Source organism: Leucopleurus acutus, assembly GCF_964270905.1.
Source record: "Leucopleurus acutus genome assembly, chromosome: 5".
In the NCBI taxonomy this organism is placed as follows: domain Eukaryota; kingdom Metazoa; phylum Chordata; class Mammalia; order Artiodactyla; family Delphinidae; genus Leucopleurus; species Leucopleurus acutus.
The window spans coordinates 4691928-4711312 of record NC_139147.1 but is presented as its reverse complement, the minus strand read 5'-3'; the positions used below and the strand labels follow the sequence as shown (position 1 = coordinate 4711312).

At 45.5% G+C, this 19385-nt stretch overlaps 1 protein-coding gene across 2 annotated transcripts in view; it reads right to left on the bottom strand.

The window, feature by feature from the left end:
• Positions 1-19174, bottom strand: part of DSCAM (DS cell adhesion molecule) — a gene marked incomplete at both ends in the record, with an annotated part of 750196 nt that extends 731022 nt beyond the window's left edge. For both annotated transcript variants that reach the window (XM_082839812.1, XM_082839811.1), the window contains one exon: positions 19132-19174. In XM_082839812.1, the coding sequence (XP_082695938.1) occupies positions 19132-19174 (43 nt within the window). The remainder of the gene's footprint in view (positions 1-19131) is intronic.
• Between the last annotated feature and the right edge of the window lie 211 nt (positions 19175-19385).

The window sequence follows — 19385 nt, the reverse complement described above, 5'->3', positions numbered from 1 at the left end:
ATGCAGCTCTTTCCAGTGATTTTGCTACAAAGAGTGTAAGAGAGTGAGGGAGGTGAAGGAAATGGTGACAAGAGTGGGGTTTTTTGTATGTCAGTACGTTTATGGGAGAGATTGTCTGCTGCTGGTGTGTTACCCAGAAGAGAGGAAAACTGGGAGATACTTGAGGATGAGATCATAAATGTGAAGGCAAAGTCCTCACATGGGTGGGACATGATGGGATTCTGCACATGGGTGGAGGTCTCCGCCTTCTACGCAGACAGGCCGGTACTTTCACTGCCAGGGGAAGGAAGGCAGTGCATACAGGGATTGTGGTGTAGCACCTGAAATCAAGGTTCAATGTTAAGTGTTGTCTCGACATCTGGCAAAATTGGAAGGGCCTCAAATGGCTTATCTGCTAGCTCCCCTCTCTCCCTCTGCTCCCACAGAAGTCCCCTCTAAACGACCCTCCTTATCACGGGACCAGGCACAGTGTCTGCTTTTTCCTAATTATCAGGCATTAGTTTCCTGCTAGCCTGTGGAACTATTCAAACAAGCCAATGTCATCCTCCTGGAGGAACCAAGGGGGCACCTCATCCTAGTGATAATACAAAGCTCCTCCCCCAGCCCCTGGTTATTCACTCTGTTCCCAAATGCAACCCCCGTGTGTCCTCTTCACCTGGGCTGTAAGTATACATGACTAAAATACTGCTATCATTCTCACCTGTCCAGGAGCTGGTGTTCAGTCACCCCCATAACTGAATCCCTCCCTCACCAGTGGGGTACAAAGGGAGTCATCAAAACAGGTATAGACATAAGCAGGCTGATAAACTGAGTGTGTGGGGAGGGAAAGAGATATTCCAGTAGTTTACTTGAGTCTTCTGATATCTTGCTAAGAGAAATGAGGTCATTGACTGAAAGTCTGGAAAGGGAAGGGGAGTTGGAGGTTTGGGGAGGAAGGAGAAGGTGTGAAATCCTCTTCCCACAGGAACAGGAAGCAACAGGGCAGTCAAGTGGGATTGAGGGCAGAGCTAAGGGCTCACTTGGGGGTCTGTGGTCACAACGTAAAATGAGACCAATCAGAAGGGCAGTGTGTAGTTTCTGCAGTCCAGCTCCCCTGCTCTGATGAGGCAGCATATAGGCTGTCTTGGGTTTCATCAGGTGGCTCCTAAAGTCTAAAGTCGCTGACACAAGGGGAATCTGGGGCAGACACGCGCACCTGTGTGAAATGGGTCAGAGCGGAAGCTTGCTGGAGCGAAGACACACAGCAATGCCAGCCGTCCGCTGAGGCACAGACAGGTTCCGAGATCACTACAGAGTGTAGCCACCTTGCATTGTCCACTGGAATTTGGAAGGTTTAGTTTTTAGTCCAGACAGCATGGAAGTAGACACAGGACACAGGACGCACGCTGCACCTTGGGAAGAGAAGGTAAGCAGTGCTTCGCAACATGGGGCGGGCGGCAGGTGCTTGGTGACATTTTGGTGGCTGAGTGTCCGGTCTCAGGAACGAGATTCTAGAAATATGGTGATTAAAACAAACCGACCCTGACACTTCCAAAACTGTGCTTGCACCGCCACATTCTTCCAGCATCTTCCTTCAAAATCCCTGATGAAAGCATTGTTTGCTCTCTGGCCCATTCCCACTTTCTGGCATAACTCATATTTCCAGCTCCCCAGACAACTACTGCCACTTAAAAGAGCGGGCTTCCCTGTTGGCACAGTGGTTAAGAATCTGCCTGCCAATGCAGGCGACACGGGTTCGAGCCCTGGTCCGGGAAGATCCCACATGCCGCGGAGCAACTAACCCTGTGCGCCACAACTACTGAGCCTGCGCTCTAGAGCCCGCGAGCCACAACTACTGAGCCTGCATGCCACAACTACTGAAGCCTGTGTGCCTAGAGCCTGTGCTCCACAACAAGAGAAGCCACCGCCATGAGATGCCCACGCACCACAACGAAGAGTAGCCCCTCTCGCCGCAGCTAGAGAAAGCCCACGCATAGCAACAAAGACCCAACTCAGACATAAGTAAATAAGTTAATAAATTAGCTAAAAAAAAATAGTGTGTGTGCTCAGGAGCTTGTCAGTGGATGAGGACTGCATGGTAGCCAAGTTCTGGAACTAGATGGCCCAGGGTCAAAGCCTGCCTTCAGCACTAGCTGGATCTACGACTTTAGAAGAGTTACCTTACCGTTGCAAGACTTGATTTCCCCCAAGTGTAAAATGAGGATAATATGAACAAGTATCTCGAAGACTCTTTTGAGGATTAAATGAGATGATACAATAAAGCACTTAGCCCAGTTCCTGGCACATATTAAGACCTCAATCAGTATTAGCAGTTATTATAGTCACATGCATTCAGCGCTCCATAAAAAAGTGACTCTGTAGGCATCTTCGTAGCCATAAACTTCAGGTTACTTACTTAGCCAGTAGAGAAGATGCCAAACATCTTTTAATCTCTCTTCAGTCAGGCCCTCCTTGGGACCACAATCCAAGGTTCAAGACATGGCTAATTGGCCAGGATTGCAGGAAAATTCCAAAATAGGGGTCTAATGGGGGATCCAGGCCATGACTCTGCTAGAACCTCACACTAATGAACCCCAGGCAGTGTGTTTAGTGCAAGGAGGTCACCCAGACAATAAACAGAACTCCATGACCTCGCAACCACCACCTAAGGGAAGCCTAGGCCATCCCAGCTCTGAGGGCTCACAGAGCTGGTTCCTCACACCTGGACAGTGGAATTTCCTACACTCCACAGAAGACAAATATGTCATGTGTGCATAAGTGGTCTGCATATTACCTAAATGTCAGAGAACAATAAGAATGTTACCACCACATGGTACATATGTGCACACACACACATGCATGCACACATAGGTATTACTCTTAGCATAAGAACTTCCATTCAAGCTCAAGAAGTAAGACTGTCTAAGTATTATTTTCTAAACTCTTCAAGCTATGTGTCCCGTGGATACTTCAGTAAAATAATTCAGCTGCGATGACAAGATTCAGATGCGTAGGCACAAAACTGATTTGTGTCTTTTTCACAAGAGCCTCAACCGATGCGAAACTCGCATCTAATTTCAGTCTCCAATTCCCAATTGCAACAACATTTTTTATTCTATATTTTGGCATTGAGAAAATCGTGTTCAGTTGAGGATAAATGAAATATAATGCAGGGAACCCTCTTGCACTGTTGGTGGGAATGTAAATTGATACAGCCACTATGGAGAACAGTATGGAGGTTCCTTAAAACACTAAAAATAGAACTACCATATGACCCAGCAATCCCATTACTGGGCATATACCCTGAGAAAACCATAATTCAAAAAGACACATGTGGGGCTTCCCTGGTGGCGCAGTGGTTGAGAGTCCGCCTGCCGATGCAGGGGACACAGGTTCGTGCCCCGGTCCAGGAAGATCTCACATGCCGCGGAGCAGCTGGGCCTGCGAGACATGGCCACTGAGCCTGCACGTCCGGAGGCTGTGCTCCACAACGGGAGAGGCCACAACAGTGAGAGGCCCGCGTACCGCAAAAAAAAAAAAAAAAAAAAGAAGACACATGCACCCAAATGTTCATTACAGCACTATTTACAACAGCCAGGTCATGGAAGCAACCTAAATGCCCACTGACAGACAAATGGATAAAGAAGATGTGGTACATATATACAATGGAATATTACTCAGCCATAAAAAGGAATGAAATTGGGTCATTTGTAGAGATGTGGATGGACCTGGTGACTGTCAGAGTGAAGTAAGTCAGAAAGAGCAAAACAAATATTGTATATTAACGCATATATGTGGAATCTAGAAAAATGGTACAGATGAACCGGTTTGCAAGGCAGAAATAGAGACACAGATGTAGAGAACAAACGTATGAACACCAAAGGGGAAAAGCGGGGGTGGTGGGGTGGTGGTGGGATGAACTGGGAGATTGGGATTGACATATATACACTAATATGTATAAAATAGATAAGTAATAAGAACCTGCTGTATAAAAATAAAATAAAATAAAATTCAAAAAATAAGAAATGTACTTAAAGACAGACACACGATTTAAACTTGGGGGTTGGGGAAGACCCCACCATGTAATATGAATGTAATATAAATGTTATCCTCCTCCAATTTCACTGTTAAACACACCAACAATGGAACATAATACCAGGAAATAGTTCCACCACTGAAGTGGATAAAAGTTAATTAACCTGTCTCCTACTTACTTAACTCAAATAAGTGAATGGGGGTCGACAAGGAAAAGTAAATGAGTTTTCCCAGTTTACACACTGATTCTTAAAAGCTGACATGCTGCTTTCTCAGAACAACTCTTTATTGCTCAACTTTAAAGCAAATTTAATGTCATTATTTTCAAAGTTTAAAAAAGTCAAGTGAATCAACGTGCCTTTGTTTGGAAGATTTGGGGACGCTACTGATGTGGAGTAAGCAAACCTGTGACTTGAGACCACATGGGCTCAAAATGCCGCGATCGAGTCACAGGTCCCATTGACCTCAGGCTGATGATCCGCATCTCCAGACCCTGGTCTCAAATTCTGTAAAACTGAGATGAGGGCTTCCCTGGTGGCGCAGTGGTTGAGAGTCCGCCTGCCGATGCAGGGGACGCGGGTTCGTGCCCCGGTCCGGGAAGATCCCACGTGCCGCGGAGCGGCTGGGCCCGTGAGCCATGGCTGCTGAGCCTGCGCGTCCGGAGCCTGTGCTCCGCAATGGAAGAGGCCACAACACTGAGAGGCCCGCGTAGCGCAAAAAAAAACTGAGATTAAAACTACGTATTCATTCAACTGTTTGAGGATGAATGCAGGCCATATATCGGTGTGGGTTTGTAAACAGACATGGACTTAGGCCTCATTCTGCCTTTTAACAGCTGTTGGGTCCATAGCACTCACTTAATCTCACCTTCTTTACGATGGTGATAACAATACCTACCTTCCCACAAAGCTTCAAGCATTACAGGAAATACCGTGGACACTTAAAGTAGTACCTCGTATCTAGCAATAAATAACGTCAGCTATTATTATTGACAGATCGTCACTATTATTACTAATAAACATAACTGCTGCATGTAACATAATAAGCCAAGTGCCTGCACACTGTAGATGCTCAATATGTGTACATTTCCTTTTACTCTAACCCCTTTTTTTTTTTTTTTTTTGCGGTACGCGAGCCTCTCACTGCTGTGGCCTCTCCCGTTGCGGAGCACAGGCTCCGGACACGCAGGCTCAGCGGCCATGGCTCACGGGCCCAGCCGCTCCGCGGCATGTGGGATCTTCCCGGACCGGGTCATGAACCCGCATCCCCTGCATCAGCAGGTGGACTCTCAACCACTGCACCACCAGGGAAGCCCCTCTAATCCTTTTTATATGGGAAGAATTACAAGCAAAATTTCTTTCTTCGAAGAAGACCAAGAGATTCTACTCTCTCAAATGACACTGCACAGTTTCTGGAGCAGGGGGATGTGAACATTTAAGCAGGTATTTACTCCCTATGTTAATTAATTCTTATGGCCCAGCAGTTCTTAGGGGGAGGTATGGGGGACCAGTGATATATAGTATCATCTGCTGGCCCGTTCTTAAGTGAAAGATGCCATAAGTTCCAACGATATCAAAACACATGCACATTTTGATAGGAAAAAAACCACTATACATAGTCTAAATACTCACATTTCTGGTAACCAGACTATCCCATTATATGAATGTAAAGGGCAAAAAAAGCGAAGGGTATAAAGAAAAATCCAATCATTGCTAAGCTCACTGAACCACAAAAATGAGCCGTGGCAACCTTTTACCGTAGAGTAGAAATCCATTAATAACAACACTGCCATCCATATTTTTCACTCACGTTCTTCCCCACACATTCGAAATTTTCTTATATCAGAGAGCATTTCATAAGCATTTAACTCAACAAACCTCAGAGTCACCCAAACTAAAGTGCTCCTCTTGGAAAAACAATCTCACTACGTGAACTCTGGGATGAACAGAACCACCCTAAGCTATGGTGTTACAACACAAGGCAAACAAAAACAAAATGGCGGTCTCCTTTTTTAAGGACATACACACTTGAAATAAACGCAGAGACACCCCTCCAGGACTACCACAGACACAAGAGGCTTGTGTTCACAGGACACGTGGAAACGAGAGAGAAATGCAAACAGGGAAGTCTCCCTGAGAAAAAGGCTGGCGCCCTTTGCAGTCACACAGCTTCCTCCTCCGAGTTTCTCTGCATCTAATACCTTCAAATAACGGGTGCTTTCTAACCAGGGTTTCCATTTCCCAGGGGCCTCTGCCGTCCAGCCTTTGCCTGGGAAAGCAAGTGACACAATACCCCCTCTCCCTTTGCCAGGCAACAAAGAGGATTTGCACTGCCTTGAAAACAGAAATCAGCATCTTCAGGATGAGCAGGCCTCTGTCGGCCTGCAGCGTAGGGCACTCGAGCACAAAGTAACCAGGCGAAAGAAAATGCATTCCGAGCGGTTAGCTCGCAGGGTTCATCGAAGTATAATTTAACCATCTGATCAAGCACTAATTAGCAGAATCACTTGAGGGGAAAATGGCTGGAGGAACCCAGGAACACCTTGGTATCTGTGTTCTTAGTGACTGATGAAAAAGAAGACACACAGATTGGGGATTTGTTTCTTTTTGTTCATGGAAAAAAATAGTAAATAAAGCTTAAACAAGCATCAACAGCTATGGTTTTTGCAGCCAAAGGAGTTACAACTGAGATTCAGAAGAAACATCTTTGCTTTCTCTCCAGCATCCACAGAAAAGCACAAAACCAATCTTACCTTTTGCAGCAGCGTGGCTCTAAACTATGTAACTTTGTGTTTCTCAACCTCAGCACTATGGACATTTTGGACCAGATACTGATTTGTCGTCGGGGGGCTGTCCTGTGTGTTGCAGGATGCTGGGTAGCATTCCGGGGCTCCACCCACCAGTGATGCCGGGGGCATCCCCTTCGCCCCAGAACTGTGATAACAAAATGTTTCCAGATATTGCCCAATATCCCCGAGGGAGTGGAGCTGCCCTGGTTAGAATCCTGTTTTAACTGAAGAACACAGTTTGTCAGGAGCACTAAAAATGATCAGATCATAAGAGGAGGGAAGGAGTCTTTTACTCCCATCTGCCAAAAATAATGAGCCTCTAATACTAATTCCATGGAATTCCATGGAGTTTACTTTATATCTGATGTCTTTGTTTAGAGCTTTATAGTAACCCATAACACCTATGCTTGTGCAATTTGGAAAAAATAATTATAAATACCAGCCTCTCCCCATTCAGAGATTTCTAGAAAGACACAGCTGACTTCCAACAGGCAACCCCTGAGGGGGATACCCACAGGCAGAAAGAACACCATCCCTTGCTTCCAGACTTCAGTGTGTCCTGAGCAGCTGGGGACTCACAGCAGTGTCCCTCCACCTGCCCACATCAGGGCAAACCACCTGTGACTTAGGAAATTAATAGAGGCATAGAAGGCCTCCAGACCCCAGGGAAATATCACTTTCTTCCTACACTCTCATTGTAGGCGTGGAAGCCCTGATATTTGCTCCCAGTTCCTAAGGAGGGAGCGAGGAAGGTGTAAATGATGACAAGTGAATAAATACAGAAATCCCCTCCGTTTCTCACAAATGCATCTCCGCTACCAATAGATTCATCGCATTGCTTTAAACTGCCTTGGCCATTAGTCGGACGGTACCTAATAACATTCATTCTTATGGGGAGGTGGAAACCTAAGGGAAAAGTACTCAACACTTAATAAGTATGCAATAAATATTTTCTGTGGGTTAAGGTGATTTGTTCTAATAATAAATCTGAGTCCCACAGTCCCTCGTTTCTATTTTTCTAAGGAAAGTATTTAACCATCTACAATCACTCACAGATCTCTCAAAGGTTATTAAGCTTGCTGGTGGAAATACTTATGACCTTTCCATGGAGGACACATGGAAAAAGGCTGCCCTCGTCTGCTATAAAATTTAAGAGACAGCAGTCTGTCCAAGTGGCAGAGGCCGTGAATACTCCAAATCAGAGAGGAATTGTGAGCTATTTTAAACGAGTATCTTCTTCTGCAAAGCCCCTCTGGCGGCGCTTATGACTTCTGAACACAAAGCCCTCCCCGCCTTCTAAAGGAACAGAGGGGCAGGGGCTCTTTGCTGCACAGAAATAGCGTCTACCCCAATTCAAGGACTTAGGAGCAAGCAGGAATTACATTTCGTCAGCCCACAGTGTCTTTCGTACCATGTTTCTTCTAAAGCTAAAAATCAAAACAGCCGCTCTGAAAGAATAATTTCTATAGTGAATCACAATAGAATCGCCCAAGGATTATAACATCCAACTTGTTTCAGATGCCCAGGAGGGAAAGTTATTTTTAATATGATCTAAAATAGGATCTCAGGACACAAAAAGTTATTTTTAAGGTTCTGAATTTAGGCCTCTCTCCAGCACACGTTCACGTCTATTTTAGTTCAAAAAATCAAGGACGTGGTGTTTTGAAAAGATTATTCCACCACTCATAACTGTCCTCAATTTTATCATACATATTACAAGGCCTAAAATGCATATATGTCCTTATATGCCATTTTCTCTGTTTATGACAACCTAGCATTAACGACAATACTTCGTATGATGTAAATACAGTCCACCTGGGGTCATTTACCTAAAAGAAAAGTGCAGAGGCCAAGTAAACCCAATCCCCAAGCCCCTTATACCTGGCTTTGGAAGGAACTTGTGCACCGATATTGGAAAGAAGACATGTGTAACGTTCCCAGGTTGGCATCCAGGCAAAACCTCAAGGTGCAAACAGACCTGTATTCCTGCCCTGTCTGTTCTGCCCTAGCGCCTCTCTTATGCTTTTCCAATATAATAACCCAAACAGTTTCCCACTATTGATCTCTGCCTGGGAGGAATGTGGTGACATTAAGGTTCAGAGGGCTTCTCTGCCAGGACTCCAGTTGCTAGCAAAGAAGGGGTCGATTTGAGAAAACACAATAGGACCGAAGTCCAACAGCAAAGCATGTGCTAGCAATAAACCTGGGTATCAAATATGCTAAAACAATAAGAAAAAATTACGTGTGTGTATGTATGTGTATATACACACACCTATATACATTTGGATACAAATAAGCATAGATATTTGTACAGATATATATACAGGTGATTCTCAATGTACTAGCGTCCAAATTGGAAGTCCCCGGTTGGGATCACACCCCACTCTACTCAGGGTCTTCCCTGTTACCAGCCCCTCTGCCACCAACGTTCCCCAAATCTGCCCAAATCCTTGTGGCACTCAATGAAGCCCTAGCCCTGCATATATATATATATATATACATATATATATATACACCCTCTCAATAAATCACTACTCAGTATAGAGCTCCCCAACAGCGCATTGGGGGCTACATGAAGCTTTATGGGGTTGACGTTCTAGCTACTGTCTGACCCCTCTACCTCAACTCAGCCAGGGGCTGGGCAGCCTCTTTCCAAGTTTGTTCCATCCAGAGCTGGCTTATGCCACCTGGATCAGAATAATAATACAGATACTTCAGCCATGCATACCCCAGAGCTGCAGAACCAGACCCTCTGGTGGTCAGAGCTGGGCAACTATAAAACGAACAATATAAAAGATCACACGAGCCGTACGCACGGTCAAGCTGAAGGAGCCATGGGGGAGGGAAAAGATGGCAAAGGCACAGGTCAGAATTAGACTTCAGGAGCTCTGCAAGCTACAGCCCATTCCCAATACAATGCCAGCATCCAGTCTCCTGTGAGAGGCTCATAGGTGAAAAGCCTTCCAGGAAATGCCTAGCTTCTTCCTCCCTGACCCGGCCCACCTGGGCTTTAAGAACCAGTGGTCCTGATCCTTAACTGGAAGGTGCCGACGGAGGCACGGTAAAATGGAACACGGTTCAAGGCATCAACAGACCGGCCTCCAGTCGGCATGCACCCTCCTTCCTCCCCCTCACACTCCTGCTGTCCTCACGTGGGGTGGCTCCTTCCTCCCGCCCCACGCTTGGTCTTCCCATAAACCTTAACTTCCGTGGCTTCCAAGCATCTGATACCACAGAGGCCTACGGTGTATCCTCACCTTCCCATCCCCAGCGATGGGGTGATGGGGCTATGGGGCTATGGAGCCATGCGGGTGGGGGAAGACCAAGGGGTCTCTTGCGACTACAAATCAGGGGGGGTTGTGGCTGGTGATAGGAGATCTCCTAAGACATAGATGAACCGACCACTGATCAAAGTAATTACCCAAAACAAATACCAAGATCACATCTAGGTCAAAATGCTTCTACCCACGTTTCTACATGTAAATGTCCATCAAGCCTATAGTAAAACAGTAGCCACCAAAGATTTAATAGCTATTGATTTTGGTGAGTCGTAATATGCATGTACACGTCTGGTAATTAACCATCCTATTCACTTTCTGCTACCATGTCAAGGCACCAGACAGACCCCTGCTAACCTTGGCTTTACCAGCCTGAATAATTTATGAAAGAAGAATTCTGTACCTTAGAGGTCCTTTCATACGTTTCACACATTTCCTTTCACTGGCCGATGAAACAGACAAATGGCTACCCTTTGCAGGAACCGGCCATGACAAGTTCCAGGAGGGGTGATAAAAATCACCACTGCACCCTCTCTACAGCGTGGAGGTGCTCGTTTGACTAGTAAAGTACGTTGTGGTTGTTGAGGTCTTCAGATCATCCCTGAAGTCTCACACGTGATATTACAGAGCACTGTTATTTCTACGCTGGCAGCTACAAATCGGTTATTAAGAAGGCTCTACAGCCAATATTAAGAAATAAACACTGTAATTAAGCAGACTGGGACTTGGGGTTTTCGGTGTCTTATGGGAACTCAAGATCAAATTATGCCACAGTGGGGCGACTGTGGAGAGAAGAAATGAATCTCAAGTTTCTCTGATGAGAAAGTATGTTTACTCAAAAACTTCCACAGTAGAGCTCAGGTCTTTACATAAAGGAAAAAAAAAAAGAGTAAAATTTAAAAACACAGCAAACTGCAGTGGTTCTAATTATCTTCATGCTTTGCCTTTCCGTAACAATATAATTGTAAAAATTCTCCCATTGTCCTGAAGTCCATGCGATGAGTGAAAAAGCAGGTCTCGTGAGAAAAATCAATGCTTTATTCAATATTAGGAAAAGGAATCAATGGTAAGAGTGTCCACTGCCATCAGCCATTTCAAATGACACGGCTCTGCAGGGTGTGACACAGGCCACCTCAGTCAGCATCCAATGCACCCGTTCGTGCTGGTTCTAACCCCAACTTAACATAGCCATCACTCAGTCCCATGAGGATACCGAAGGCCCCTGGGGACCCTGAGGTCATCAGAGTCTCTTCACTGGGAGTGCTATTACCACTGTTGTTTTGCACAAGCGTCCAATAATTTGAGATTCAGGTATCTAGAAAGAACTATAAACTGTCTTCACTGTATTCAGTATTTATGCACAGTGGACAAGAAGAAGAATGGCTTAAGTTTTGTGTAAAGCCAAGCTTAAAACTGCTTCCTGGTTCATCATTTTCACACTAAAAGAGGCAAGGCTCATACGAATCAAAATCTGCAATAAATTAGTTCAAATGTCCTTCCACCACCTCATCACACCTGCCTGTTCCACGGTCTAAGGAGACTGGCTACACAACAACCCATTGCATAGATGGTTGTTCACAAGAGAAAAGGAAAATGCTTTTCACGGCATCATACTTTGGGGTCGGTCTGGCTTTTGTTCAGATGTGCAGCCTGTACACCAGCAGCATTTCCATACAAATTCCAGGATTCGACCCTTAACAGAAAATAAGGTGCACTTGGGGCCAGTAAAACCAAAATGTTACACTGAGTAAATGCAGTCCTAGGAAAGAAGACTATTTCATTCCTAAGAGCAAGCGTGTTCATTTTTCTTTGTCCAGGAACATTTACGTCAATCAAGCAGCCTGTGGGGACACTGCCTATCCCAACTGGACTGGCCAATTAGAAGAGCATATGCCACAATTTTTTAAATCTCCAAAATTTAATTATAGAGGAACGCATAATAATCACAAGATCCTAAATGTGAACACTTAGTAACTGCTCTATTCTAAACGTGCATGCAGATTCACCCTCCCACTCTGTGCTGTTGAGTATCTTCAGGAAGGACAATGCTTATTGCCAAGTAAATATCTGTGGCAGCCCTGCAAGTTCAACATGCTCCCTTCACTTCATTCCTCTGTTCAGACCTACCGAAGCCCAGTTTCCCAATATTACAGATACTGGCTCCGCACCCTCACCTCCCCAAGTCTGACATGGACTTAAGCCCTGAGAGCATTTCAAGAATATTCTGCAGAGTTCGAAGCGATTTCTCAATATTTCCTCAAGGGCTGTTATGCTTTTATTCTCCTCCAAAAAAAAAAAAAAAAAAAAAAAACTCCATGGTCCTGGGGAGGTAGGGGAAGCCAGCATTTCGTATGGAGGTGATCTCACGTTTTCAATCTTTTCGCTTTCCCAGCCGCTGCATTTAAAAATGTCTTTCTGTAAATAGGACTGCTTTGCTCACTCTTAAATCTCACTCACTGTCTTCTGCGTAAAAATAACTTAAATAGGGATGCAGGCGAGGTTCATTAATCCCTGTCATTCTGTCTCTCTGTGTAGTAGCCTCTTTCCTCCTTCTTATCTCATCGTCTATCTGGTCAGCTCCATTCATCCCTCTCTGTTCCACTGTGATATGTATTTCCGTAACCCAGGGAGCTTAAAGACCAAAAATTAACCCAAGTGAATGATTTTTTTTAAAATAATAAGTATTGACAATATAGAATAAAGACAGATCTCCAAAAATCGAACGATGATAAATACTGTAAGCTCCAAGACACCTAATTTGATTCTCGTATTTGATACAAATCACAATTTTAATGGTAAAACATATTCCTTTCATGTTACTTTGATGAAGGAACCAACTTTTACAATTGGTTCTGCTGGAAAATAAGAAAAAAAAGATAATGATGAGACAGACACCCATTAATCAACAAAATGCTTAAGAAAATAGTAATGTGATTTTTTTTAAAGACGATTAAGGCCTAAGGAACTGAGCTTTGTTTTGATATCCTTGGAGGCTCTTTGATGAAGAAACGAATTCCCAGGAACCCCTAGGGAAACTTATGTGTTGGTGTGATGTTTCTGACTGGCTTTCAGAACACGACAGGGTGTTACACCTCGTATAGGATTTTCAAATCGTGCCAGTTAGCAGCGTACGCTTGAGAACAAGGGGTCCAATGCATTTATTAACTTATTTCCTGTGACATTTGACCCAATCCAAGTCACAAAGAACACCTAAAGCAATTATAGCATTGTTACGTAACTGTGGTGAAGTCCCATCACGTACTCCAAATGTGAATCCATTTTGGGAAAGAGAAGAAAATGCCCCCAGAAGCATTTCTAGAAAATGAGCATTTCCACAGCCATGGAGTCAGTGCATCAGACTAGACGGCAGCGGCCAAGGAATGCACACTGCTGCTTACGTGCATTTCTCGCAATGGTTTATACAGTAGAATCAGAGACGGGGCAGACGACAAGCTAACCCGGCAAGGAAGGATAAGACAGAGGCAGGAGACAGAGGCAGATGGGAGAGAGGAAGGGGCGAAGGAGGGGAGGAAGGCTCTGCCCATCATCCTGTCCCTTCTTTCTGTCAGTCAGTGAACATCTGTTTCCACCTGCCCGGCCCGCAGTTTGCTCTGTGCGAAGGACACACCCCGGCATGGCAGGAGCCTCACCTTCCGACCTTGCCATCCAGTAAGGGAGGCAGTCACCTGCCAAACAGGCACCAAATAAACAGAGTTACAGATTACTCTAGACACTGTCAAGGAAGTGGCCAAGGTTTTAGGGAGGCAGATCATGCAGGAATCTAATCTGCGGCGAGCAGGTCTCTGAATCCAGTCTTTCCGAATATCCCGATCAGAAGCTGTCTAACCTCTGTACCCAAAACTGGTTATCCGCGCGCCTGCCCTCCTGCCGCCTGGGTGGACGGTGTGCCACCGGCCGAGGAATTCAGAACTGCACAGTGTGTACAAGTCGGGCTGCTGGAACCTTCCGTTCCCCCTGCCTCATCTTAACCCATAAATCCAACAAGGGAAACGCAACTTTGAGTGTTTTCGTATTTTCAAAACATTAAAGAAAAAAAAGTAATAAATATGGGGGGGGCAAGAGAAGATGAGAATTTAAAATGAGAATTTCTGTGCCCGGCTCTGTGGCCTGTGAAGGATTAACACCTGGCCCAGGCGAACAGGTGCTGCTCGGTTTGTCTGGGGGCGCAGGAGGAGGTCCCGGGCCGCGGGGATGGACGGGGGAGCTCAGAGGAGCGGCGCGGAGCCTCACCTCCATCCCCAGCAGCGGCGGCGAAGCGGGCTGGGCCTCCCGCAATGACATTGGAAGGTCAGCCAATCAGGCGCGGGGCTGCTTCCGAGCAGCCACCTCCGCCAAGAGGTGGCGCCCGCGGGGCCGGGCTCCCCAGCCAGTGGGAAGGGAAGGTGGGATGCGAACGCACGGTCCGCGGGCCCACCAGCCCCGGACACCGCCTTTCCCTTTCTCTGCACCTTCGAGATTGCAACAGATTGCTGGGAGCACCGGCCTCCTGGGGAAAACTGGAAACAAAGACGGCGGACCCTGCCTCGCCGGCCGTAGCCTTTGCATTCGTGGCTCCTGTTGGGCTGAACTCCGGGACCCGGGAGGCTGGGCCCGGCGAACTTAAGAAGCCGCGGGGAGGAGAGCCTCCGGCCGCCGCGCCGCGCAGAGAGCACCGCTGCTCGGAGGCGGCGACTTCTTCTGCCCGTGAAGTCTGGCTGCACCAGTCTTGTGAGGTTTGCCGCCCACTAGTGTCCTGTGGCAGGGACACAACTGACGTGAAGGTATAGCACCGCCTCACCATCTCCCAGGCCGCCGATGGAGCTGGTCCCAGGAGCCAGCGTGCGCGGCAGCGCAGCGCCAAGAAAATAACCAGACACAGCGCCCTCCTGCGAACGCCCGGGGCCTCCGGCCGCCCCGCCAAACAACCAGTGGACCCAGAACGCGCGAGTGCTCGCCTCTGGAAGCGCTGCCGACTGCTCTGCCCTACCTAATGCTAACTGTATTATTTCCACTGCCTGTTAATTATTTACGAGGCGCATTCATAATCTCAGCCGTAGGATTCGGCTAATTTTGTGAAATTTGGATGCCGTCGTTTTGTAAATGCATCCACGGAGAAATCCATCGTTTTATTTTTCAAACATAAATTTCCAGTCTCCTGCAGTGTTCTTAGGTCTTTATAAAATGACCTTCCCTGGTTTTTTCTCTCTCCTTTACATGGAGTTTCAATGCCCATTGCATTGAGTTTATGAAATACTCATTGCATCTCATCCCAGACACATCAGTGATAAAACACTTTGACAGCTACATGGAGGTCCAGGAATCAGGGATTTAGATTGGCTTTTTTTTTTTTTTTTCTTGGTCACAATTATTTTCCCCTATCAGCGTGCTGTATTGGACCAGTTCTGCCCAGTGAGTCACTGACGCACAGCAACAAACTGCGGGCACACCAAAGTGGCATTCAGGAGAGAGTAAGAAGTGGAGAAGGATCGGCTGGCATTTAATAAAGGTCTGCATGGCATTTTGTTTTCCTACACGGGGCATCTTGTAGGGGCACCCAAGCTTAAGAGACCTAGAAAATTTTTATGAACTCTATAATTCTGGGGTGGAATTTAAATCTCCTTAATAAAAATAGGAGAGGGAGAAGTGGGGAGCAAGCCCTGGAATTAGTCACCTGATAACATTTTTTTTTTACTTCCACATATTTCCATGAATTAAATAAAGATCACCTTAAAACCCTGAAGCTGCATTTGCACTCATAAATGTCTGCTCCTAAATTTAAATAAAATATAAGTTTGCGGTACGTAATTCCCTGTGGAGATGACAGGGGATGCAGAAAGGTGCTGCACGGCCCACTTTCTTTTTGACGAGCACCCTTCTCTCTCCCAACACCCGCCCTCTCTAAGCTCCACAAGCTCCCTGAAAATGGCAAAGCGGCAAAGCCCAGAATTGCACGGCTCAGGAAAGGATGATGTCAGGGACCTCTGTGTACATAACAACAGAAATCAAGGATGCTAACAAAAATGTATTAGATAGAATAAATCTGCTCATTAGGCCCACCTATGCTCTTAACAAGAATTGTGAACTAGAATACTCTCATCAGGGTTAAAGCCCAAAGAAATTGTGATAAAACACAATGCAGTGTGTTTCCATCCCAAGGAAAGGCTGTGAGACATATCTGCACATAGAGGGACCCCCATTCCCTCGCACAGTAACTGAAGCTCCCTGAGAGTATTTCCAGAACATTGCAGGACAAGCTGACTGCTTTTAGACGTGATGACTGCACCTGATCAGGTGAGGCAATTCATTCAAGGATTCAGCCCATGAAGGGACTGTTCTCTGACTTCTATGTTTTACCCTGAATCCTGTCTGCAGCCTGTCCAGCAACCATGCTTTCATTAAGAAATAAATGTACATCCCATTACATCAGTAGGAAAAACGCTGTTGTCTACTGTTAAAATGCAGATACATTGTGGGCTTCTTATTTTATGAGAACCCCAAGATATCAAACTGCATCATTTTTTACAATTATATATTTTTTATCATGTCAGACGTTTTGATGTTTCAGGCCTAGCAATAGTCAGTGTAGCTATTAGAATTCATAGATTTTTTTATCATACACATTCAGGAATTTTTCAAAATTAAGGTAGAACAAAATATGACATGGTTGAAAAAAAAATCTCTCAATTTTCTTCAAGTCTCATTCAGATAGGTAAGAACCATTTAATTTCACATTTTTGAAATATGGTCCTATAAACAGGCATCATTCCAAACTGGACTCTTATTTTATTTTGACATGACTATTTTATGATCCTTTCCACAGTATGCACTGAACATCACTCCTTGAAAACTCTTTACAGCGAGTTCCCCCCACAAATAAAAAGAATCCAAAGCTCTACAGTCAGGCCTTTTTTTTTTTAAATGCTTCATCATATAAAGAGAGGGCCATTTTTACATGAGATTCCATATCCCTCTGGTAGATGGGATCAGAACACGTAATACAGCAAAGTAAAATATTCATGTGCACGTACAGTCTATGTCTCATATTGTGAAATCTACCTGTATTCATGATAGTATCAGTAGTGGTGGTTATCAATCAATTTTAAGGGTCCTGAAAAAGGTATAAGAAGATAATATGCTCTAGGACTCAGTATAAATGCACATACATAGCCTTGGCACGTATTTTCCACAGAGTAGATTATTTGAGGTTTTATACAATTTTCTCACTATATATGGCTATCATGATTATTTTAGTAAAACTGATTCAAAAAAAAAAATAGTCACACATTTTAGCATCTCTGTTTCAGAGACTGTACCAGACCTATTTCTGTCATATATAACTATGAAACTGTAAAACAGATACCAATTGACTGACAATCAGAATCACGACCTCTTTCCTCATCCTGAAATACATACTTCCCAATAGGGTGGAAATTACGTTTCATCCCATAACCCAGGCCCTTCTGAGAAGCCCAGAGATGTACGCCCTGACAGGTGAGACAGGCCGTCAATGCTTTGTGGCGCTGGAACACGTATGTGAGCATTTTTACATTTTCTCTGAGTTCACATTAGCAGAGCAGCATAAAGGGCCGACTTTCCTGATGCATCACCACACATTAGCTAAAGCAGATCTATCCCCCAAGGTAAATTCCCGCGAGGCTGCAGAAGAGGTATAGTGCCCTCTGGGAAAGATGGGTGTCATGTCAGAACTTGTTGCAATTCTTTCCTGCTAGGAAATCTCAAAATGAAAGTTTTGAACACTTTGCTTTAGGTTATATTAGAGAGCAAAGTATCATTTTAATGTTAATTTCAGGATTTCCTTCTTGCAGTGTTACCTTTCCTTAGTCATCTTTTTTTTTTTTTTAAATTTTACAAAGTTTATGCATTTCCTCTGGCCTGTCGGTGTGTTGATTCTTTAAGCACTATCTTGGTAGGCAAAGAATATGCAGCTAACACTCAGAGCTGCCCTGTGCATCTTCCAGGAAAATCTTACAGCCTCCCCTTGGCTTCTGGTATTTTCTCGTAAGGGCTAGATTTCCTTCCTTTCTCTCTCTCCCCCTCCCTCCCTCCTGGGTAGGGGATTCTGCTTAATGGTTTAATTTTAACTGTCAGCAAGTCATACATTTTATGCAGATTTGTGTTCCGAAATTTGAAATGGGAATTTAAGCTGTAGCTACTCCCAGGCAATGCCAAATGATGACAATTTCCTCTCATTCCCAGATGAGAGGAAGCCATTCATACATGCGAGTTCATATTTACGCGGTGACAGGCAACCAAAGGTGCAGTCACACTTACTAATTGGATCTGACTCAGTCAAGAGAAATAGCTTTTCAAATACCCAGGAAGAAAGCATTTCAAGATATAACATTGGATGGACATGAGGAAAGGAATGCTATTTGCAATAGTCACTGATTTCATTTCTGCAAGTATACAGGTGTTTTAAAGAATCTGTCAACATTTCAGATGATGTAATGCTTATCAGTGCCTACAGTGCATATTTTTACATAAATGGCTGTGGGGATTCTGTAGTACCAAGAAGCGGGGTGGTGGTGGTAGAAGGACAGATCTTTCTTAAAGGCTTTTCGTGCTGCTGGAGATGAACTGCAGCAGAATTAAAGCACATGTTTTAAAAGCTCAAAAAGCTTTGAATCTGAAGGCAGACGCTCTTAACTGACCCCTCCACCTGCCTGCACTTGGAATGTCATGTCCCTTGCAGTCTGTGGTGTGTCAAACTGGCGATCTTTCCGTCTCTCTTCCTCTCAGCAAACCTGGTTTATTCTGAATGAGGTAGCTATCTAGTACAGGAGTTAGCTCGGAACTGTCACCTTGCTAGGTAAGCGCCTTTAAATGATTACAGAGCAATTTTTCACCCGTCCTCTCTTCACTGCCTCCTCTCCTCCCCGAAGAAATATAAATAAGATTTTTAAAACATAAAAGCCTGCAAATTTCAACCCAGATGGAGGAGGAAAAGGGAAAGACTTCACCCATGCATCCAATCCCCCCACACTCCGGTCAATACAAGAAATGAAATTCATCACAAACCGAAAGGCTCACCATTCGCGAAGCTCTGGAACAAGGAGAGAGCCAGTATCCACATGCCCCTGCTGCTCCCCGGCCTCCCGCGAGCGCCGCGCCGGCCTCGCCCCCCGCGCTCCGCCCGGCTCCGCTCGCTCTACACCCGCCCGGGGGCCGCCGCCCGCCCGCCGCCGCCGCCGCCGCCGCTGCTGCCGAGCCGCCCGGGCACGCGGCGCGGCCGGGCTCCGGGGCGAGGGCTGCGCTCGCCGCGCACCGCGCTCCTGCACACCTGC